The following is a 24,146-nucleotide window of genomic DNA, read 5'->3' on the forward strand; positions in this document are numbered from 1 at the left end:
CCCCACATCTCAGAACCCATCCTCCTCTGAGACCCACCCTCAGCTCTGAGGGCCCTGAGGGCCCACGTCTCTGGTGACAAAGGCAGAGATTTTGTGGAAGAACCACAGGTTCCACAGGTATATGAAGACACAGTGTGAAAGTCTCAGTTCTCTTCTCCTGAAGAGAGATCTGTCCAGTGAGCACAGACTTGCACTGGGGGGGGGGGGGGGGGGGGGGGGTCCAAACCATCAATGCAAAAAGAGCTTTGTGTTCTGCAACTGTTCCTTCTACCCAAGGACTTCCTTGGTCCATTGTAGTTTATTTCCTTTGGGGAAAAAAAATCACTATCATATTTTAAAGAGTTGATTGATTTTGTCTGTAAAAAAATAAATGACTAACTTTTCTTCCCCGCTGCCTCCTATTAAAGTTTCATTTAATACCGTCGTCTCTGACCATGCGTTAAGCACCTCCTCATAAGAAGGGTTTTTTAAAGTTCTATTTGATCCACCACATCCTGGCAATGCCACTCTCTCTTTGGGATAATTTCTCTCTCCAGGGCTTATTTTCCAATTTGTAAAATTAGGATGATAACACCAAGTCCAGGAGTTATACCCTGACACTCTCCATGAACCAGCCAGGTTTACATTCACCGTCTCACTTAATCCCCACAGTGATATGACAAGACAGGCATTATTAGTCCCATCCCCATCTTGCAGATAAGAAACTGAGACGTAGAGAGGTTAACTGGCCCATGGTTACAAGTGGTAGAGGCCAGGTTTGCCTCCAAGCTGGCCTTATTCCAAAATGCAGGTGGGAATCATGATCCCCCCAGAGGGGATTAAATTAACTAAGATGGCTCAGACTTCTGCAAAGGGGCAGATGTCCGTCCGTTGGTTCACTGGTAGTTCTAGGGATGGGAGGCGCCCCTACCAGGTGGGCAGCTCTAGGGTGGAGCCCTGTGCCTTGCCTGATTCAAGCTGAGCAGAACCAGACCTCAGGGCCCTGGACGCTGCACTCACCTCTTCCTGAAGCACTTCAGGTCTTTTTAGGGAAAGAGATCACCAGCTCAGCAGCCACACTGCCTCTGCTTCATATGCTGAGCCAAGCGGTAGCAGAAAGAGCATGGCCAGAGACCTTGGCTGGATGTGTTACTACAGGAGCCAAGTAGATCCAGCCAAGCTCGACATCAACACCTTCTCCCTACACACACACACACAGAGACACACACACAGGTGTGCATGTACTAAGACACCCGTTGACACAAAACAGGGAGGGTAGAGCCTGAAACAGCTCAGGTTTGGGTACATCGCTTGGGTAAGTGGTAGGGCAGCTGCAGGTAGGGGAGGACGAGTCATAGGAAATGCACCCTGAACTGTCCAGGGAACCCTTTCATTAAACTGCTGCTTCTGGGCAGCCCCCGGTGGCTCAGCAGTTTAGGGCCTGCCTTCAGCCCAGGGCGTGATCCTGGAGACCCAGGATCAAGTCCCATGTCAGGCTCCCTGCATGGATCCTGCTTCTCCCTCTGCCTGTGTCTCTGCCTCTCCCTCTCGATCTCTCATGAATAAATAAATAAATAATCTTTAAAAAATAAAAAATAAATAAACTGCTGCTTCTGCAGAAATGGAGTGGCCCATGGCTGCTTTTAGAGAAAGGCCCGGTGCCACTTAAGTGTCTGTTAAGGATCAGACACTTGGAAAGGCCATTCTTTCAGGTCTTATTTTGCTCACAGCCATAATTATTTGTTTCTCCTAAATTAATTTAATTACAAGGGTTGCACTAGGCCCAGGAAAATGCCAATGAGTTAGGGTAAGAAGTTTTTGACAAACTAGGAGTTTCCCAAAGTTCAGCGCACCCCGTGCAGTGCCCCTGAGTGCGTCTCTCCCAGACTGTCCCAGAGGGGGCATGACAGACCAGGCTCCTGCTGCCTTCCCCCCTTTACCTCCCTTTATCTCCAGGCAGGCTCACAGGCCATGACAACAAAGACCTTTATCACCCCCTGACTAGCCTAGCACAGAGAAGGCCCTAGAATACCTCTGTCATAGCTGCTCCATTCTTCAGCCCTGGCAAAAAGAAACTGAGACTTTTGCTTTCTGGCCCTGGCCTCATCTCCCTCTGCTTTCCCATCACTGTCATGACTTCCTGCCTTTAAACTTCCAGTTTCTCCAGTATGATGGACCCTCCGGGGGGCAGTTTAACCACAGATGTCTAACTATGAGATGAAAAGCTTCATCCCAGGTACAAGACTCTTAGGCCAGGCTGGTGGGAGTCCACAATGGTCCAGAGAGGAGGCATCTTTCATCCAGGGGACCCAGGACAATCTACTTCAGTCTATGTATGGAGCCTCGGATGGTGGATTCGGGGGACACAGAATTGGGCTACAAGGGATAGGGGGATGACCAGGCTCCTCTCTTCCCACCTTTTCTCTCACCTCTCCTTAACACCAAGCCCTCCTCTCCTGCCCCTCCAGGCCACAGCTGCCCAGAAGCTCAGACCCTGCAGCTCCCTGGCACACAGTGTCAATCATGCCAGGCTCCCAGGGTCAGGTCCCAGCTAAGAGGCCTCCACTTAAGAATGGGGGTTAGGCAGGCAGCCCCAGTGACCCAGCAGTTTAGCGCCACCTTCAGCCCAGGGCGTGATCCTGGAGACCCAGGACTGAGTCTCCCTGCATGGAGCCTGCTTCTCCCTCTGCCTGTGTCTCTGTGTCTCTCTCTGTGTGTCTGTCATGAATAAATAAATAAAATCTTAAAAAAAAAAAAAAAGAATGGGGTTTGGGTAACACCCAGAAAGGGTCCTCAAGGATGCAGACAGGAATCCTGTGTTCTGAGTGCCTGGAAGCCCTTGAGACACAGACGACTGGTCTCTCAACACCATGCCTTAGATGCACGGCCTAGATGTTGACACTAGAGAACCAACAAGGTGAGAAGAGAAAAGCTACAGGAGACCTGACCAAGTGGAACCCAGACTGGATCCCAGATCCATCCAGCTCCAAAATCCCCGCTCTTTCCACGGGGCCACTCGGCTTCAGTAGGCAGACACATCTGTACACACAGCTGTAGATGCTTCCTATGTCATCCTCACTTTTCTGGGCCAGGACTTCAACAACTGCCCACCGAATATCAGGCCACTGCCCTCGCTCCCAAAGCACTTGGGCAGCACGATCCTCAGGCCAGAAAACACGCACCTCCAGGACCAGGACGGATGCACACACCCCCAGCCCCGGGCACCCTTCCTTTCAGGGGGCTGTAGCAGCATCCTTCTTTGTTCTGTTTGCTGTGCTCTCAGATGACTTGATGTTGCAAGTCTCAGTGACTGGGAGGCCCCCAGGTGAGAGGAGCGAGGCCCAAGGGCACCTCCTGGGCCTCCTTTTCTCGGAGCTCCCCTTGGGGGATCGAGCCCAGCTCACATTCATGCACACATGTGCTGAGCCTCATGCCCTTGGGTGTCCTTCCTGCCCTTGGGGGTCCTTCCCGCCCTGGCAGGAGCCTCCCTCTCATCTCTGGCCACCGCAGAAGCAATCTTCCCGCGGGCTGTGAGCAACCCACCGGCCCCCACCTGGCCCCCAGGCCTCAGAGTGTCTGCGGGCACCCAGAGAAGATTCTGGATTCTGATATCACCTGCAAGGGAGGGGTGGGTGCAGCACTGTACGGCTGGCAGGCTTGCCTATTAGGGTCACCGACGGTGTTGCTGACCAAAGCCAGGATGCGCCTCTGACCTGCCTACCCTCTGTCTCCCTTCCACCCTGTCCCCCAGCCAGCTGTCTCATCTTCACACCCCATTTCTGCCTGCAGTGACACCTGCCGTGCCCATGGCCCTGGCCCCACTGAGGAAAGGGGCTGGCCTTGAGCATGCACATGGGGTGGGGGGAGCATTTAATATCGCCTTCCAACCCTGCTGCCACACAGAGATGTTGAGAATGGATTGAGGACCTATTTTACAGGTAAGAAAACTGAGGCTTGTATTGGGGCCAAGGCGTGACACCAAAACCTCTGCACTTTCCTTTACACCATGAAAAGGCTTCACTTTCATCCTCAATGCTGAAGAATGCAAAGGGAAGCCTCCAAAATCCCCTTACCCGATTTTCACTGGATTAATTGATTTTATGAGAAAACAAAGACAGCATTTCTGTTGGGTAGTGATAATCCCTCATATTGCTGTACATTTGTAACCTTTCCAAGCAGTTTTGCTTAGGATAGCTCATGTTTACTGGAATGATCCATCAGGGTTCATACAGGCTTTTTTTTTTTTTCTTTTCAATAAAGACCATTCAATCAAGGTAAAACTAAATGTGATTTAGTGGAATGATTCCACCAAAGATTTCCAAAGTTTAAAATTTTGCAAATCAAAATCATTTCTGTGTCCGATTTTTTAGATAAATAGAAATATGGTCTGGAGCTTCCACACTGTCATAGAAGGACCCCAGAAAAGCAACTAGCAGGCACGGGACAGCTGTAGAAGCTGACAAACACCCTCCTGACCCCTGGACTCCAGGCTGGGGCAGAAAGCAGGGTCACAAGAGGCAGCAGAGCTTGGTCCTGGTGACACAACTATGCTGCAGACTCAGCAAAAACCCTCCTTGCTAAACGTTGAGACTTTGGGCAAGTCACTGAATTGTTCTAGGATCTCAATGTCCCCATCTATTAAGTGAGGCTAATGGTGCCTAACTTATAAGAGTGTGGTGAAATTCATCATTTTGTTCAATATATACTTACGAAGCACCTACTGTGTGCCATGGATTCTTCTAGATGCTGGAAATAGAGTAGTGAATGAAATAGACAAGTTCCCTGTTCTCATAGAATTTATTTCATAATGCAGACAGGGGGAGACAGATAATAAACCAGAAATAGGATAATTCTATATAATGAAGACAAAAACAATGATGTGACAGAGAGAGTGGGTAGGCAGCTAGTGTGGGGTTATGTAGACAAAGGGCGAGCTGAGACAGATGAAAAGGAGCCCGCCAGCTCCGGAGAGAACAGTGAAGATAGAGAAAACTTGAGGCCAAGAGCCCCAAGTGGGACACGTTAGGTGTGTCTGAGGAACAGAACATAGGCCAGGCCCTTCCCACATGTGCCACAGCAGTCGGTGGCCCATATATCAGGACCCCTGGTAAACACGGTCCACGGAAAGCATATAAACTAGCATTCTGGAAGGTGCAGAGTCCAAAAGCAGTACTAGAGCCCCACTCCCTTTAAACACATTCTGAGACCTATAAAATAATCCCAAATGCCATCTGCAACAAAGACAAAAATGAATAGAGAATTTAGTCTGCACCAGACCTGGGGAGTAGGAGTAGCTCTGAATTCTTCATCCTGCTGGGAAGATGGTACCCAAAGATTGGGTAGCGCTTCAGCCACAGACAGGGTAGGGGCACTTCTGGCATCTTCAACCTTGCCTCTGACGTGAGAAACGACCCCTGCATGCACCTGGACACACCGCTGCCTGCAGCCCAAAGGAAAAGGTGAAAGGAAGAGGAGCTGAAGGCTGACCTGCTGGCCTTTCAACAGGGGCCACGTGGAATCTCACCTTCAGACAGGTTTGGGGGCAGTTATTTAGAAAAAAAAAAAAAGCACCTGTGGATATCCCAGCTGCCAAGGCCAAGATCAACTCACACTCAAGGTTAATTAAATAGAAAAATACAAGCGCTAGCCTATGAAGACAATCTTATGGCCAGGCCTGGCTACACAATTTGCATAGCCCAGTGCAAAATGAGAATGTGGTATTAAAAAATGATGAATAATTTTTTAAAAGATTTTATTTATTCATTTATTATTTAGAAAGCGCGAGCAGGGGGAGGGGCAGAGGGAGAGGGAGAGGGAGAGAGAGAATCTTAAGCAGATTCCCTGCAGAGCATGGAGCCTGACATGGGGCTCAATCCCACAACCCTGAGATCATGACCTGAGCTGAAACCAAGAGTCAGATGCTTAACTGACCGAGCCACCCAGGCAGCCCCAGCAAAATAAGCAACTTCACAATAGTCATAGCAGAGCATTAAAAGAAGCACAAGTTCCATCTAAGAACAGGGCCTGTGCCACTGCACTAGTTGTCTGCACAAGAAGCCAGCCTCAATAAAGGGGGGCGGGGGGCTAACATTTTAAAGCGATAGCCCTAGTAGAACAGAAACCCCCTAGATCAGACCTGTGTGACCTGGTGTGAGCTGATGTGACCTGGGGAATGGAAGCCTCCACCGGAGCTTGGGCTGCCTCATCCAGAACAACGGGGATCATGCCCCTGGGACCACCGCCCTGCTGAGTCTTGTTCTGGGAGACCAGTGGCTCAGGAGGGTGGAGGTGCTGGGAAAGGGGAAGCATGGCACAGCTCCAAGGATCGCGAGTGCTCACCAAGCCCCTCAGGGTGCTTGGATTTCTGAAGAACAGTGACATTCCTCAGAAATTAAGTCAGATGAACATAATTCAAACAAAACATCTAATTTCAGCTCTGTGTAACAATTCCCCCTCACCAGAACAGACACTGCTGCCTCCCATTCCGTGAGCTCGGTGCCTGAGAGAGGCAGAAGGAAACCAAACCATTCCGACACAGGCCTCTTACCCAGCCAGGCACCAGATTGTTTCTCTCTTCACAGCCGACAGACATGCTCCTGGTTGGCTCCTGCTGCATCCAGCAGCTGAGCATCCTGCTGGCCCAGCTCCGCAGAGCTTCCCTCAGCAGCTAAGCAGGGCTCAGCCATCAGAGCAGCTCCTCTAGGACCAAAGGCACACCGACAGCCCTGAGGCTCTCCCAGGGCACAGGGTCCTACAGCCTCAGTTGTCTTGCCTGTAAAATAGGAACAGCAGTGTCTGATCGGCCTCCCTCCCTCAAAGACTTGTTTAAAAAGTTAAGAATTGTTATTCCGTGTATATCTGTTTCATGATCATCATCAGATTCATTCATTGTAACCAACAGGTTTTGGGGAGGCAGAGACGACCAGCTACACTCTGCACAATTTAACAAGGAAAACAAGCATTTCACTGGCATTGGCACGCAGTACCCACGGGTCAGATCCAGCCTGCTGCAGTGTTTGTATACCTTCCACAAGCTACGAATGATTTTTGCATTTTTGAGTCATGGAGGGGGAAAAAGAATAACATTTTGTAACACACGAAAATAAAATGCCACTCAAATGTCAGTGTCCATAAATACAGTTTTATTGGAATATAGCCATGCTCATTCGTTTGTATATACTCTGTGGCCGCTACTGTGGTGACAGGGGCAGAGGTGAGTGAGTACCTGCAACACAGACTAAAAAATATTGACTCTCTGGCCTTTTATAGTAAAGGTTCACCCACCTCTGATTTTAACAAAACAATTAGAGCTGTGACACTGAGATTAGCAGTGCTAATGCAACACAAAAGAAGTTATTTCCGCTTAATAGTCAAGGAAGGCTTCCTGGAAGGGGTGAGATTTTTTCTGGATTTGAAAGATAAATAAAAGTTCATTTTGTAGCCTAGGGGACAAGTGCTTCAGACTTCGCATACAGCATAGCCCATATAAACAAGGCCTGGGAGCATGGCAGCTGTACTTGAGAAATGAGCAGCCCATTATTTGCAGGAGATGAAGAGAAGGAGGAAAAGGATGGAAGAATGTAAAGCTGAAAAGAAGACTTAGGCCAACTATGAAGAGTGCAGTGCACCTGCAAAGGAGCTTTTCTTATGCCCTCTTTCCTCAAGAAAGCACAAGAAAGTGAAACAGTAGGAATCTAAGATTGATAATAGCAGGTAACCAAGATAGCTAGATAGGAGAGACAGACAGACAGACAGACAGACAAGCAGACTCATTCACTCAAAGGGCAATAAGACTTTGCATCCAAATAGTACTCAGGTGTCAGGCTCAGGCCCTGCTCAGCCAGGAGCCTTGGGGAGGTCACCCCCCCCCCCCCCCCCCCCCCCCCCCCCCCCCCCCCCCCGGATCCAGGCCTCAGGTTCCATCTGGGCAACAAGCAGGTCATATTTGATGAATGTACCTCCAAAGCCAGAGATGTGTGGGACACCACGCATGTCCACACCAGACAGACACACATGACACCATGGCTGGCAGTGCATCAAGCCCTGAACATTGCCGGGGCTGCGCATGCCACCAAAGAGAGTTAATTAGGGCAGTGGGACGAGGACCAGTTTGGAATAATCTATCCAGGGCACATCACTTTTCACAAGGCCCGGAGGGGGCTCAGGCTTTAGTGCCTCCTCGCAGAGGAGTACATCCACTTTCTGCGTGTTCTTGTGGGGCCGCCTCTACTTGGTGGGGCTGTTTCTACATGGAGCAGAAGAACCCCAGTCCCCTTTTCCTTCTCTGGGTTCCTCCTACCATACTGTGCTCCAAGAATCATAGCTTGTAATTTCTCACCAAAGCACAGAAGACATGGCCTGGAGAGCTGGTTCTGGTATTTGCTTGGCCAGTGAAGACAGCTGCGTGATCTGGACAAGTCATTTCCGTTCTCTGCAGTGCAGCTCCCCCCGGGGAAGGGGATGGAGTGTGAGATCTCCAAGGTCCCTTCCAATCTGCTGTATCAGCAAGCCCACTCCTGGCCCTCTACTCTACAGGTGAGAGAACAGACACCCAGAGAGGTGAAGTGATTTTCCCAAGGTCACCCAGCCAATTCCCGAGGGGCAGAGTCAGGACCAGCATCCTGAGATCCTCATGTTACCATTTTATGGCACTAGTTGTGCACTGCCTGGTGTGTCTGTCATCTGTATCCCTGTGTCCATCTGTAGCCCTAGGTCTCTCTCTGCACCTGTATCTGTGTCTGTGTCTACACCTGCGGCTACATCCTCACCTCTCTCTACCTCACATCCATGTCTCCATCACCAGGCCCATTTCTGCTGTGTGGGCTCTGTCCTGGGGAATGACCGCCTTCTCTTCCCCAGCGCTTTTGGGGGACTATGGAGGGCTGGGGGGCTGGGGGGCAGGGGGTGTTTTATCTTAGAGTCAAAGGAAGGGCTACGCAGAGTTTTCACAGAGCGCCGGGCTTTCACTTCCGTGCCCCGCATCCTCCCCTGAGGCACACTTACTTTCATCTGGCCTGATCCTCAGAGTGGCTCCAGAACAGGGAGGTGGTTTCCAAATTAGGTAGCTGGTGTGAACGTCACCCTCGCTCTGATCAGATGTATGACCTCGGGCAAGCTACTTAACCTTCCTGAGCCCTCCAAGGTCTTCCCCTGTCAACTGGCCAGCCCCTCGGGTGTATGCAGGCCAGATGTACCCCCTTGCCTTCCTCTCTCTGCTTCAGTGGAGGGAGTACCCTGCAAAGGCTGGGCCCCACTGTTCTACTGGAAGCCGGGCAGGCAATGGACAGATGAGAAAAACAGAAGACATGAGCTGATCTGCAACCCTCACATCGGCCACCACCTGCTTGTTATAAAAAACCAGGACTTGGGGCACCGCAACTGGGTGGCTCAGTGGTTGAGCGTCTGCCTTTGGCTCAGGGCATGATCCTGGGATCCTGGGATGGAGTTCTGCATCAGGGTCCCTGCAGGGAGCCTGCTTCTCCCTCTGCCTGTATCTCTGCCTCTCCCTGTGTGTCTCTCATGAATAAATAAATAAAGTCTTTAAAAAAAAAAAAACCTTAAAAAATAAATAAATAAAAATAAAAAGCCAGGACTTTAGAGAGACATGTCCAACATCCCAGCCCCAGCTCCAGCGCTCACTAGCAGTGTGAACGCACTTAATCTTCCTGAGCCTCACTGTCCTCCTGTGTGAAATGGGAAGGTTGCTCTGCACTTCGCAGGACAAGTGAAATAATGCAGGCGGTGCCCTGTGTAACAACTGTCCATGACGCACTGGTGACCCTGCTCCTGGGGCTCTCTGAGGCTTGAATATTCAGGGGCTCATCTGCCAAAAGACGTGACCCCTGGAGAAGGTTCCAGTTCAACGACAGCCTGGACTGGCTGACTCTGTACAGGGACAGTGCTCTCCTGCCTCTCTGCAACCCCAGCCAAGCATCCACTGGAGAAAACATGACAGGTTCTCAAGTGCTTGGGGCTTCCATTAAAACCAGTGAGCCCTGTCTTTCTGAGAGAAGGACTGGGCCACTGGGACACAGTCTGAAATCAAAAAAGAATTTCAGTTAGGGCTGGTGTACTGGAGTACTGACCTCTCCTGATAATACTGACTCCTTGGAAACTCAGTCAGTGATGAAGCTGGGATTTTCTAAAAATGTGCAATTCATCTCTAAAAGGGAATCTTTAAAAAGCCATGATTATCTGGCAAACCACACCGTGTATCCAACAGCAAATTGCCTGTTCTTTGGGCCGTGGGTTTGCCTGAGTCTGCTTTCCAGGAAAATGCAGGCAGCAAGAGCTGCTTGAGCCCCCTCCCCCATTGGAGTCAGGGCCTCCTGGACTCCCCCAAGCTCCATGGTGGGGAGGAGCCTCGCTGTGCTCATGACCTTGAAAGCAACTCTGCGTGTGACAGATCCAGTCACCTTGCACTGAAAATAGAAGGCGCTCTGCCTCCTGAATTCATGCTCACCTGCGGCAGGTACTCTCTGCCCTCCTGGAGGTTACGTTTTGTTGCAAACATAGAAGGAGGCACCTTACTGGCCTCAGCAGGAGGTTTATGGAGTCACAGGGGAGTCTGATTATACAGGCTCTCCAAAAACATACACCTTTGGGTGACTGAATCAGCTAACCTTGATCATGGTGACCTTCCAGCAGCCCAAGTGGCTCCCACACTTTATCAGCAAGCACACCCTTCTCTCCTTGATCTGCTCCCAATCATGTTGGTATCGTGGAAATAACAAAATGGATGGGATGAGGACCAAGCAGCTGAAGCAGAAGCCTATACTGAATGGTCTTTCGCATGTCTGCCAACATCCCTGTGCCCTGCAGTCTGGTGTCCAGGAGAGCGGGCCCACAGCACGACACAGCCACCCCCACCCACATTTCTCTGCCAGCACCCTGGAGGCCAGGGTGAGCCAGCTGGCTTCTAGGAACTATTGTGTCCTGTGGCCTTGTAAGTTCACATAAGCTCAGACTCACGGGTACCCCCCAGAAGAGCCTTGGAAGCCCTCTAAATCAATTCCCTTGTTTCCAAAGCTACACAAGAGGGTGGGAAGGAGCAGGACTCGGCTCTCTTAACTCTAAGCTCTGTTCTTGTCATCCACAACCACAAGTGGTTAACGCTCACAAATCAGAGGGTGGTACGGAAGGAAGGACAGGCTCCATTATTTTTTCTAAGATTTATTTATTTATTTGAGGGGGATGGGCAGGGGAAAAGAGAGAAGCAGACTCTGCGCAGAGCGCAGAGCCCACTGCCAGGCTCGATCTCACAAATCTGTAATCACGACCTGAGCCGAAACCGAGTTGGAGGCTTAACCGAAGGCACCACCCAGATGCCCCAGGAGAGGTTCCATTAATTGAGAAATGCCAGGTCATGATTTAGTTTCATTTCCTGACCGGCTCCAGAATCCTGTGTTGTCCTAGGACTTCGTGGAAAGCGCCATTAGCTTTTAAAGGCTTGGGAAACTCCCACACATAGTGGCTGAGTAGTCAGGGGCCCTGGACACTACCTCCCCAGCCTCCCTTCAGGGCTGGCACCCCTCCCATAGCATCTCTGACCTAGATTCAGGAGAGCTGCCTGGACGAGGCAAAGCTGGGCCTCAACAGAGTAGGGGGTAGGCGGAGGCGCAGAGGCAGGTGGCATGTGAAGGTTCAGGGGCGGGGAGCACCGCTAGCCCTGAGAGCTCAGTGCTAAGACTCATCCACACAGCTTGTCCTCCAGATGTCCCTCAAATGCAGGTCTGCTCAACAACGACGTCAAAATGTTGAGGCATGTGTGAGCGGCCAGAGGACGTTGTTAGAAGATGTACTTTGACAGCGGTCTGCCCTGCTGAAGTGGAGAGCGGGGCGCATCTGCTCAAGGAGCCCGCAGTGGCGTCCTGGTTCCAAACACATTGCTCAAGGTCACCAGGCGGCACTGGGTCCCCCACCCCCATAGGTACTGCAGCTGCCCCCGAAGCAGAGAGGGCTCGGGGCTGATTTGGCCACACGCTAGCCCGGCCATGGCAGCCCCAGGCAAGGCGAGCTGAGCCAGGGGCCTGCCCGCCCCCAGCCTCTCTGGACCAGACACCAACAGGGCAGGGTCCTGCTTTCCAGGGTGCAGAGACCAAAGCAGCTCTGCCCAATGGCATTCAAATGAATTTGCCAGATCTCTGCAGCAGAGGAGAATCCCACACCTCCATAAATGCAGTAACAGTTCTGTGGACATTTCAGACTTTGAAGCTTTTCTGACTTGAGCTGTTTCCGATTCTTCACTCTAATTGGCGTTTCAGATCGGGTTCACATTTCTTCACAGTCTCTCCTAATTCATTTAAGAAATTGGCAGCAGGGGATCCCTGGGTGGCGCAGCGGTTTGGCGCCTGCCTTTGGCCCAGGGCGCGGTCCTGGAGACCCGGGATCGAATTCCACGTCGGGCTCCTGGTGCATGGAGCCTGCTTCTCCCTCTGCCTGTGTCTCTGCCCCTCTCTCTCTCTCTCTCTCTCTCTCTCTCTCTGTGTGTGTGTGTGTGTGACTATCATAGATAAATAAAAATTTAAAAATATTAAAAAAAAAAGAAATTGGCAGCAATGCTAGACAAGGACTACCAACGTTGGGATGAAACCCCGATCACCAGCTCTGCAAAGGAAATCACCGTATTTAAATCATATACAAGGTGAGAGTTTTGCTAAGTGAGACCAGACTTTCACCGTTTTTTTTTTTTTTAAGATTTATTAATTTAAGAGAGAGAAAGAGAGATGAGTAGAGGAGGAGCAGAGGGAGAATCTTAAGCAAACTCCACATTGAGAGTGGAGCCCAATATGAGGCTGGATCTCTCAACCCCGAGATCATGACTGGATCCGAAATGAAGAGTTAGACCCTTAACCAACCAAGCCACCCAGGCTGCCCCAGACTTTCACCTTTTAAGTTTTATTTAGAGTCAAAGAGGAAATGTGACCAGTGGTCACGTTTTAAAAAAAATCTTCATTTATTTATCCATTTGGTGGTCTAAGGGCAGACGTGTTTCTCTCTGCCGTACCCCACCCCCCACAACCACAGCTTCTTAACACTCATGTCTTGGATTTACCAGTTGCTCTGTGGGAGATAGGTGTGTGTGGTGATGGAGATACTGAAGCAAACATTTATTGAGTGCTTACTGTATCCCAGGTGCTTTACATTCAATCCTTCCAACATCCCTGCGTGGTTGAGTAGTACATATCACTTTCTCCACCTTATAAGTGGAAAAAACTGAGACTCAGGAAGGGTAACTGAGCAACTTGCTCAAAGTTCCCAGCTAGCAAACCTCTGAGCCAGGATGTCAACTCACAACCATCTGAATCCATCACCTTCCAAAGCTCGCATCTCTTCATTGCTACTCCAACGTCACAATCAAAGATGACCTTCTGACATGGACTGAAGTCCTTTTAATTTTCTGGTCACCTTGCACATGAGCATACTGGAAGAATATGGTGCAGGGTGACTTAACCTCATCTAGGACTTGGGAGGCAATGTTCACACTGAATTCTGACAGAGGAGTTGGCATTACTGTGTGAGGCAAAAGATGCAGCAGACAGAGGTGCCTGGCTCACTCAGTGGGTTAGAGCATATGATTCTTGATCTCGGGACCATGAGTTCAAACCCCACATTGGGTGTAGCACTTAGAAAAAAAAAAAAGACTCAACAGACAGCAAGATCTAAAGGTAGAGAAAGCACACGTATCCAAAGTACTCGAAGAAGCTCAGAGTCCGCTGAACGCAGCATGTAGAAAAGAAAGAGATAAACTGGAGAGGCAGTTATGGGCTAAATTGGGGGGGGGGGGAATGTCTAGCGAGCCCAGAGTAATGAGCCTGGACTATATTCTAAGGGCAATTAGGAAGCCACTGAAGGATTTAAAGGAGGGAGTGTTGAAATCTGATTTGCATTTTTGGAAAATCACTCTGGCTGCAGAATGGAGGATTAGACCCAACACACGCACATTTTCAAGTTGGTTTACAAAGAATGGCTTCACATGCCAAGACCCAACTGCCCAGACTTTTGGGACCACACTCCAGCTCCATTTTGAGCCAGTACATTCTGTTACCTACTTGGCTCTAGTCCACATCACCTTGGAATTCTTTGGAATTCTTTACTGGGGGTGTGACGTCATCTATAAATTCCAGCTTCCATCTCCAGACACAAGAGGCAGAGAAGGCTGGCTACCCTTTTGGACAAGCAGGGCATCCTCTATCTTTTCTTTTAATTACATTACATTGTAATTTTTAATTACATTACATCTCAAACATATTCCTATTTTTTATTAGAAACATATTCTTAAAAGCAAATTCTTTTAAGCCTCGTTTTTAGTGAATGCAGAGCATTTTGCCAAATGGGGGATGGTGCTGAAGACCTTTACTGGGAAGTAAGTTACTCCTGCCTCCCTGCAGCCCACCTCAACCTCAGGGACTTGCTTTTCCCGCAGGCAGGAGTGTCCACCAGTCAGATTTCTCAGTTTCACATGGCTGGTAGGCTTTGTCACATGCATGTGCCCTAGTTAAAGCAATCACTCTGAAGATCTGCACTCTAGGGCCTTGCTGGAATGCGCAGACTGGAGCTGACACCCCCCCTCTCCACCACCAGCCCAACAGACTCCCTGATATTTAAGAACCTTTTCTATTAGCTCTCTCCCTGTATCAGCTGAGAGCTCCAGGAAGGTACGTAACAAGACTCATTCTACCCCAAAAGGACTCATCATTTTCCCCTCTTCTTTCCCCTCTTCTTTCCTAGCTCAATGAAAGGCACACCAACTAACTAGCCCAACACCAAGTCAGAAAGGAGGTCTTATGGACATTTAATCATGCACACACACACACACACACACACACACACATACACACACACAGGCAAATATGTTAACAGATGTCAGAGTGAAACCTATTCCAGATCATCGCTGACTGCTTACTGGTACCCACTCTATTACTCATAAAGACCAACTTTCTCTACCACCCAAATAGCACATCTGTCACATGCTCTCCATCCCCAGGAGCTGTCCCCAGCTCAAGCCAGCCTGCCCCTCAGCTGGATTATCCCCCAGCATAGCCCAGGGTTTCTGTGTGAAGGAGTGGGAACCTTTCAGACTTCTGCCTGGAGCTCCTAAGGCTTCCCCTGCCCTTTGGACATCACTGGGCCCCTGGCTCAGCTCTCTCTGCCACCCCTTCCAGAGCTCCCCCATCCTGCACTCCCTGCTCCCAGTGTTGGACCCACAGTTCCCAGCCCAGCCCCTCCAGACCCTCTCGCCCACCCTCCAAAACACTATTGCCTCCACTGAATGGCCTGCCCCACTGAAGGTCCAGCCTCGACCCCCAGGAGCCTCCCAGGCACCTCCCCAGGCCACCCCCACCCTCCTGGCCCTGGCCAGGCTTCTTCCACCCACAGATCTGGCCACAGTTCTACAGCCAGCCCTTTATTTGCCCACCTGCTGTGAGGAATCGGAGTCTGACTCCTGGGAGGGAGGGGGGGCAGGCACCTGCGTGTCCAGCAGGCTCCCCTTGGGTGAGGCTGGTATCGAGCACACCGGAGAGCCTCTGTTCTAGCAGAGCTACAGGAACAAGCTGATGAGTTGTGACCAGACTGAGGGAAGATCCAACCAGGAGATGAAGGAAAGAAGTGAGGAATAGAGGATTTGTATTTACTTATTATTTTATTTCATACCCACTCCCCAAAGGAAGTGGGCAAGTGAAGGGTTGACTTTCACTTGGCCAGGCCTGTGGAGAAGGAAGCCTATTGCTCTGCTAGAACAGAGGCTCTCCGGTGTGCTCTATGCCAGCCTCACCCGAGGGGAGCCTGCTGGGCACGGACGTGCAGGTGCCTGGTCCCTCCTGCACGCAGTGTCAGACTCTGCAGGTGCAGGTGGGGCAGGTCTTCATATAACAAGCCCTCTCCCCAAGCTGGTTGTGACACAAACAAAGGTGAGAGGTCGCTGGGCCCATTATCCCTGTCTCTCTTTTCCCAAGGGTCTCACCCTGAGTGTTTGGGGTGTGTCCCCCTTCAATCTCAGAACTGAGTTTAGGGGTCATGCACCTCCTTCCATTTTCCTGTCGTGTTTCCTCTCACTCCAACCTCAGCTCTCTCGATACTACCTTAATGATATTTGCTGCCTTTTCACCTCCGGTGTCTGTCTTCTCCCTGACTGCCTCTGCTCCTCAGCCTCACTGAGACCACTTGACTTCTTTGGGGCAGCAAATGAAACCCAGGCATCCAAGCGCTGTTTGTATGGGAGAACTCTGGGCAAGAGCCGGGCCATGCTGGCCTCCTGTTTCAGCCACACCTTCCACCCCCAACACCAAGTCCAGCTGTCGGCAAGCACTTCATGTGAAGGCCCAGGACCCTAGAGGTCCTAGGATTCTTCCCTGTAACAAGCAAAAGTCCCAGATAGGGGGAAAGAGCAGAGAGTAATGGCAGAAATGTAGGTACTCTGCAGCTACACAATTCAGCAATTATAAGGGCAAGATGCTGACTGTATGGTAGGTAGGGAAATCTCCGAGACAGAAAGTCAAGGGGAAAATAACCATTTTGTGAGGCAGAAGAGCCTGAAATAGGGCAGACTCCTTACCAGCACCCGGGCTGCCCCTGAGCCTTACAGAGGAGCCTCTGGACATTCATGTTCTAACTAGAATCTAGATGCCAGCACTTCTGTCCTGAGCCCAAATCACCTGCCTCCATTCTGCCCTGGGTTACTGCCTCCGCTGGCAGCTTTCCCAAGAACGAGCAAGTCCTTCCTGTGAAGGCAGGGGAAATACCATCAGTGCTATCTCAACAGACTTGATTATCCTGAGGGTGCGTCATGTACCTAAAGAGGCAGCCCAGTGCCGAGGTCTGTGAATAAGCTTTGAAGCCAGGCTGGGTCTGCACCCTGCTCTGCGAGGCTCCAGGGAGACAATGCCTGTAGGACCTGCTCTCAATAAATACAGACCCCTCCTTTGATAAACAGAGCAGCTTGCTTTGCAGCAGCATTGTCAATGATGCTCTGAAATGGACAAAAATGTGTTAACTGAAATGGAAAATGTATTACCGCCTTAGCAAAGACACAGAAAGATTCTCTTTGAAGGGAACCCATCCACTCACACTGGAAGCAAACGAAAAAAGTTGTTGTTGTTGTTGTTTTTAATTGCCTGGCCATAAAATCTTCTTTGCTTTAGCTTTGAGTGAACATAATGCAAATTCTCCTTTCTTGGTGGATGTGTTATGCTTTCACTCTTAAGATGCACAGAGTCTCCCTGAAGGGGTCTGGTCTGCCCGTAACACCCTGTGTTCCATTATCTGTGATATTACACACTCTGGATTTATCAGGCACGGCTCTAATGGTGATAGTATTCTCAGAAAATTTAGGAACCATTTTTATGTTCCCCTTTTGATATACAGCTACGATCACCATGCAGGACGTTAATAAAGCCCATCTCAAAGTTTCAGACTGGACCCATGGAGATAACTAAGTCTGCAATAATAAATCTTGTAAAATAGGAAATTCGTTCCTTTCCTGAAAATGAAATGAAGATATGATTTAAAGTACCCTTTTCTCCTTTACCAGTACTGAAATAATAATGTGCTGGCCTTCCCAGGCACACATCAAAATTTCACACCACCACTGGAAAGCCAGGCATGAACTCTGGCATTAGATTCATTAGAAAGCATAATTTAATTAATAATCAAGCCTTTGAAATATTATGTATTTTTAAAGTTTATAAAGCACACTCATTTGATCCTCATCCCTATTTTACAGTTGAGCAAACTGAGGTGCAGAGAAATTCAGAGGCTTATTCACACACACAAAGCTGAAACTGTGATCCAGGTCTGACTCCTAGCACGCTGTAAGAGGGAGGCTTCTAAGCTGGTTTTCAAGAACCGAAAATGGAGATAAAGAGCAAAGCAAAGCTTATTTTCTTTTTTTCAAAAACCAAACATTGATGACTTTGCTTTAGTCAGAATAATTCAGGGGAAAAAAATTATGTACTTGGTTCCAATTCTGTAGGGCCAACTCTTCCAAATTCAAATAGAAAGACCATGGGAAAAAAATCCAAACCAGTTAAATGCAGCTCCTGAATCAATTCAAGTCAAAGTATTTATTGAATTTTTAAGTACAAAGACTCAGGTGAGGACGGAACATTCAGGAGAGTTTCTTGAAGAACGAAGTGATGGGGTTTGACACTGAAAGAGGAAGAAATGGGTGAGGGTCTGTCTGCCTACACAAAGGCATCCTGGCAGCAAAGCATGGGGCTGAGCTAACACAGGAAAAGAGCGCCTGGCATGCAGTCCCCATTCACTACTGCCTGTTCACTTCTGTTGAAGGAAAGAGGAAGAACCCTTAGGCTGGAGTTAAGAAAAAGCCATATTGAGGGGACATAAGCAGAACTGGTGAGCCAGCAGTTTGCTAGGGTGAACGAGAGGAGAGACAGGCCACAGGGACTGGTGCATGGTCCTTCACAGGGAGGCTATTTTCCTCAGGCTCTGAATTTCGGCTGCTGCCCCCTCTGCTTTGAGCAGTGGCTGAGGAGCAAAAGATATGCCAATGGTACAATGCTGGACACAACTGAAGGTGTAATATCTGTGCTCACAAGACCCTGCTCTCCTGGTCTAGCAAATAGTTGAGGGGATGACAGGAGCATCTGGGGAACAGCCCCCACCACCACTGTCCCCACAGCAGCGAGGGTAGCACTGGGCTGGCACAGGGACACAGAGCAGGCAGGGAAGGTTCCTACCAGCTCAACCCCCGGCGGTTCCTCCCCGAGCTCCAGAGGGGCAGGGCTGCTTCCGTGTCTGAGGGTCCCAAGGTACTAAAATAAGAAGAGATGCCAAAGCAGGTTACCAAAGTTGTGGTGTATTTTAAAGCCTCGCAACTAATAAATTAACACGTTTAATAATTAATGTGCAGTGCACCATAATCATGCTATTCAAAAGCCAAATAGAGGCTTTATATACAAATAGCAGTTCATACTGCAACATGTACTAGTGACGTGATGTGGCCACAGGACCTAGATTTAAACACATATGATGAATAGCATTCTCTTTCGATTCTGTCTGCTGTTTCTCAGATTGAAATTATAAACTCATTCGCAGACAACAGCAGAAGTTTCCATCTGAGACCCTTTACAGTTAGGAGACGCAGGCCCACCTGAAGGATCCCACACCTGTGCACCCCTCCCCCACCCTCCTGGCACCGACCACTCCAGACTCATGCAGGTCACCCCAAGTCTCCCTCGCGAGTCCGATCACAGGACCCACAAAGACACCTCCACAGTCCAGGAGCCAGGCCTCAGCCCGCTGTGCGAGGGGGACAGAGCCCTCTCCGGGGAGCCCTGCCTAGTCTGGAAAGACGGTGTGGCACTGCTGCACAGCAAAGCGGTGAAAGACACCTTCCTCTCCTCTGCTCCCTTAGTTTTTTTTTCTCTGCTCTCTTCTTTTTGGCTCCTTGAGGCCCTGTGCAAACAGTGTGGTTCCAAACAGCTAAAATCACTTGACATTTAGTGCAGCAGAGACCCTGCAAGGGACTAACTACATGCTCAGTGGTGGAATTCACTGCACCAAAAAATTAGATCACTCCACTGCCTGCCTATGAATCTCTATTGCTTTGCAAACGACTAGAAAAGCAAGAAATGTCAGACTTTCTTCAGATGCCCCCAAAGGATACTGTTCACCTGAGCCCATGCCTATGACCAAGACAACATTTCAGCAGGCAAATGTATTAATCCACTCATCCAATCCACTCAGTCATCCCATCCACATTTACTGCATGCCCATTGTGTGTGAGGCCCCGATACAGCCAGGAAGAAGACGTGATCTCTATCTTCACCAAAGCAGAGGATGAAGCAGGGGGACAGAAGCAGGGACAAGGAGAGAGCTCGGTAAACACTGTCCCGGGGCACCAACGGGTATGGCAGGCAGCAGGATTAGTGTAACCCCTTAAAGCAGGGCAGCACTGCCAGCCCCTCCTCTCCTTAACTACCTCCCTCACGCCTTCATCCTCTCCTCCTTTATTCAATTCTGACCCTCCTCCTATCCTGGGCCTCACTTTGTCTCCAACCTTCCTGTCCTCCCCTCCTCACCTCAAGCTCTGGGTAAACATAAAAAGCACACATATTCCTTTGCCCAAGGCGTCCTCGGCCTTAGAAAGCTTCCATTCTTAATGCAAATGCCTGCTTTACACATGCTTTGTGATTTATTTATTTCCATCCCAACCTTCAGATTCAGGGGGACTTATCAGTAAATGTCATAAATTCTGATTTTTTTTTTTCCTTTAAAGCTGCAGCTCCAACAGCGAGCCTCTGACAAGGATGCATGCTACACAAACAGAAAACTGAATGAAGCCCCAGAAGAATGCAGGCATTTTTAGAGCTCCAGAGTTTTAGCTCAATTCCTTGTGTCGAGGTGGTTTCTATCTGTGTCAGTCAGTGCGTCACAACATCGGCCTCCATCCCCCATTGCACAGCACCCCTTAGCAAGCGCCTTCCCACACAATATCATCAGCCATAAAAACTGCAAGCAGTGTTGAAGTTACAACCACGGTTCTTTCTACAAACGGGAGGGATTCGGTTCTGCTCAGTCAAGCGCCCGCTAAGTAGGTTACCCATGGGACAAACACCTTTCCTTTTTGTAAATTCCGAGTGCCCTTGGCTCAGCCATACATTCCTAGGAATTACTAATTCGCTGGAATAAAACGTTCGTTTGTATTTATGAAGTTCTTTCTTTGTGCTGATTCCAAGGATGGTTCCATAGCACCCCACAGTCTGCGGTAACCAACTATGAAGTCCTCACCTGCTTGATTTTAATCATCACTTTTCCCTTAAAACATTCCTTCATTTGTAGAAAATTGGGCCCCAGTTGGACTTCACCTGATATGAACCTTCAACCCTGGCCATCTGCTTCCCGAGCCCTACAGGAGCTTCCTCTGCCTTCTCTAAATATCTCTTTCTGCATTGCTCTGCCTCCTCACCTTTCCCTCCGGGGCCCTCCACCTTCTTGTGATTTTGCATTTTGCTATAAATTTTATCTCTCGCCTCCGAGATGGCCCTCGAGACCATGCCAATAGCTAAGAGACCTCACAATCATTGCAAAATACAGACGAAGCCTTACCCTGTGCCATATCCTCCTCGCCCAAAGAATCGGCTCTACGAGTTTATGTCACCACTCTCACTTTGACTTGAGATTTCCCTATTACTGTCGTATTAGACCTGGCACCCAGAGTACTGCATACAATAATGAATATCTGTATGGAAGATTTCTGAATGCTTACTGACGCAGTGTGCTTATAACCAGCAATAAAACAAAATAACATGGAGTGAGGGGGGAAGGGAAATCTATTTCATCTAGCACTCAAGATGAACATAAAGTTTATAAGAATGTAAAGATTAAGACCAAAGAGGTAAAAATAATACTGAGATTGCCACTTTTATGTGTGTGGATTATATGGAGTCGGGATGCAGAGTTATATTGAAGGGAGTTTGTAGGATGGAAAGAAACCAAAGAAGAGAAGAAGGGAGAGTTCTGTTTTGACTACTGCTCAGAAAAATTATTTAAGGTATCAGGAGCACCAAGGAGGAAGCTCCAGAGCAAGAAGTGGGATCAAAACACTGAGTGAGCAGTTTGGGAGAGGATCGGCTTGGCTCCTAAAGCAATAGGCAGGAATGGAAATAGAGAGCACGCTTTTCTAATGAGAAGTTTACATCCATGCCAAGAAAGTGGGTGAACACTGTCAGATATAACTAGACTTCCCCCTGCCTGACTCACAGGATGGGCTCTGGTATTTCAGACCCTAGCAGAAGAACTCAAGATTCTCCCAGTGGCACCAACCCAAACTCTGATTCACCGTAGGTTTGGGGAAGGCCTCTTTTTTGGTCCTGCTAAAGGGGTGGTGCCTTTGGGAAACTACTATTTACACACACCATGGAAATCCCTTGAGGGAGGAGGGGCTGGCTCCCGTGGGGTGCAGGAAGGCCTGGCGTGGGGCGGTTACTTCGGTTACAATCAGAGAACATCTCTGCCCCTGTGTCTCATCTCTAGGAAAAGGCCGGATGCTGGTCCTGCTGACCAACTCTGGTGAGTGGCGTGTGACCCGCAACTAGTCTGTTCTCCATGCTCTACTGTCAACCAAGGCTCCAAACTTCTTTCTCAGAGTGAGACAATTTCAGGGAAGAAAAATAAATCCAAACCAAGGATGTTTCCTTCTCAAACAAGACCCATCCTTCCGCCCGGAACCCTGAGGGGCCCCATTCCCTGGTGAGTAAGCTTGCAGGCTGTGCGCACCCCACATCGGCTTCTGCAGGTTAAAATGGCTCTCCTGAGGCTGGAGTTCAGCCCTACCTCCACCTTCCAGAACCGCATCTCTGCACTACTGGCCTCGTGGGGGGGGGGGGGGGGCTCTAAAACACCTCTCAGCGGGGGTCCTCTGCCCAATTAACTGCACCCTCCCTTCACAGTCAAAGGTATTTTAGGCTAAGCGGTGTTTCTCGCCGAAGGTGTTGCTAGTGGTTCTTTCAGTCGTGGGTGGGGAGGCCCCAGACCCAGAAGGGGGGGTGCCGTAGGGGGTCTGGGTCGGCGGGTGGAGGCAGGGACTATCTTGCCCCCGTCCACTCGTCCACGAAAAGGCAGACCTGCTCTCTGACCAGGTCCTCGGGCCAAGCTGGACAGCACCCGTGTCTGGCTTCCAAAGGAACTTCCTTCCCCTCCTGGCCATCAGCCGCTCATCTTGGGCGACCGACCCTACGACGCTGCCAAATGCCCCGGGCCGTGCCTTTCTGCCACTCGCTCCGAGGGCTGGAGCAGGGCGGAGGGAGGCCAGGAGGCCCCCGGCCCAGACACTCGGGAACGACGCTCTTCTCGTGCGAGCCTGGGTCCCGGGGAGGCGGCGGGCAGAGCAGCCTCGGCAGCCCGGAGCCGGAGCCGCATCCACGCGAGCGGCGTCCTCACCCAGCCCGGAGCAGCCCATCCCCCGCCCGCCGCCCGGAGGCCCGAAAAGTTGGTCCGCGCGGCGCGGGCCCGCCGGCGTCTGTCCAGGGTGCTGAGAGGGGTCGGCGCGGCCCCGGCCCCGGCCCCCGCCCCGGCCCCCGCCCCCGCCCCGCCCCGCCCCTGCAGCCCCCGGCCCGGCCTCCGCCCGCCGCGCCGGGGCCGCCCCCTCCCGCTCTCCCGCCCGCGCCCCCTCGCGCTCGCGGGTCGGCGCAGCCCCTGCCTCCGAGGCCGCCCCCCTCACCTTCTTCTTTCGGTCACGGGAGCGGTTCCTCCGCTTCCTGTTGGACTCCTCCTTCTCCTTCTGCTCCTGGAGGGCCTGCGCCTCGATGTCTTTGATTTTCTTCAGCTGTTTGGCCGCCTGAGCCATGGCGGGTCACGGTGCCCGGTCCCCGCCTCCCGGACCCCTCGCACTTGGCAATCCAGGTGGCGACACCCTCCCGAGGAGGGAGCAAAAATGAGCCTGTGCTGGGCGGAGCGGGAGCCTCTCCCCGCGCCGCGGGCCGAGCGCGGCCGGGTCGGCGGGAGGCGGCTGCCAGACGCTCGGAGGGCGAGGGCGCCGCGGCGGCCCCGCGACCCCGGATGGCGCCTCCCGCCGCGGCCCGAGCTCGCTCGCCGGCGGCCGGGACGGGCTCTGGGCTCGGCCCCGCCGCCTCCCTCCCCGGCTCCCTCCCTCCCCCCTCCCTCCCTGCGGCGGCGGCGGCGGCGGCGGCGGCGGCGGCGGCGGCGGCGCGGGGGGCGGGGGCAGGGAGGCGGCTCGTACTGCGGCGAGCGGAGCGGCGAGCGGGCCGGGGAGGAGGCGGACCCCGGCGCTCAGCGCGGGAGCGCGCGGGGGCCGCCAGCGGCCGGGGGGTCCGGCGGGCCCGACGAGGCTGGGCGCGCGGGGCGGCCGCGCTGGCGCATGGCCCCCGGCCCCGCAGTGCCGCCGCCGCGCCTCGGGGCGCTCGGGCCCCCGCGCCGTCGGGTCTCGCGGAACAAAGCCCGCCGCCCCGGCCCGAGCCGCGGGGCCGCCGCGGGGACCGAGGCGCGGGGGCCTCGCCGCGCCGGGGAGCGAGGGCAGGGGCGGCGGGCCCGGGCGACCCCCCAGACCAGCGCGCCGGGAGGCGGCGGCGGAAGCGACACGCTCGGGGCGCCGCGGCCCGGTCGCGGCGGCCGGGGTGGGGGCGGGGCCGGCTCGGGGTTCGGGGCGCCCCCCGGTGGCGGCCGCCGTGGGGCCGGGACGCGCCCGC

The 24,146-nt window shown here is 51.6% G+C and overlaps 1 protein-coding gene across 9 annotated transcripts in view; it reads right to left on the minus strand.

The window, feature by feature from the left end:
• Positions 1–23,581, minus strand: part of ANK1 (ankyrin 1) — a 213,350-nt gene extending 189,769 nt beyond the window's left edge. For 7 of the 9 annotated variants that reach the window (XM_041752230.1, XM_041752229.1, XM_041752223.1 and 4 more), the window contains exon 1: positions 23,162–23,581. In XM_041752230.1, the coding sequence (XP_041608164.1) occupies positions 23,162–23,287 (126 nt within the window). In that variant the 5' untranslated portion in view covers positions 23,288–23,581. The remainder of the gene's footprint in view (positions 1–23,161) is intronic. The other 2 variants (XM_041752224.1, XM_041752221.1) reach the window with 1 other exon arrangement.
• Between the last annotated feature and the right edge of the window lie 565 nt (positions 23,582–24,146).

The sequence above is a fragment of the Vulpes lagopus genome, chromosome 4 (assembly GCF_018345385.1).
Source record: "Vulpes lagopus strain Blue_001 chromosome 4, ASM1834538v1, whole genome shotgun sequence".
Classification (NCBI taxonomy): Eukaryota; Metazoa; Chordata; class Mammalia; order Carnivora; family Canidae; genus Vulpes; species Vulpes lagopus.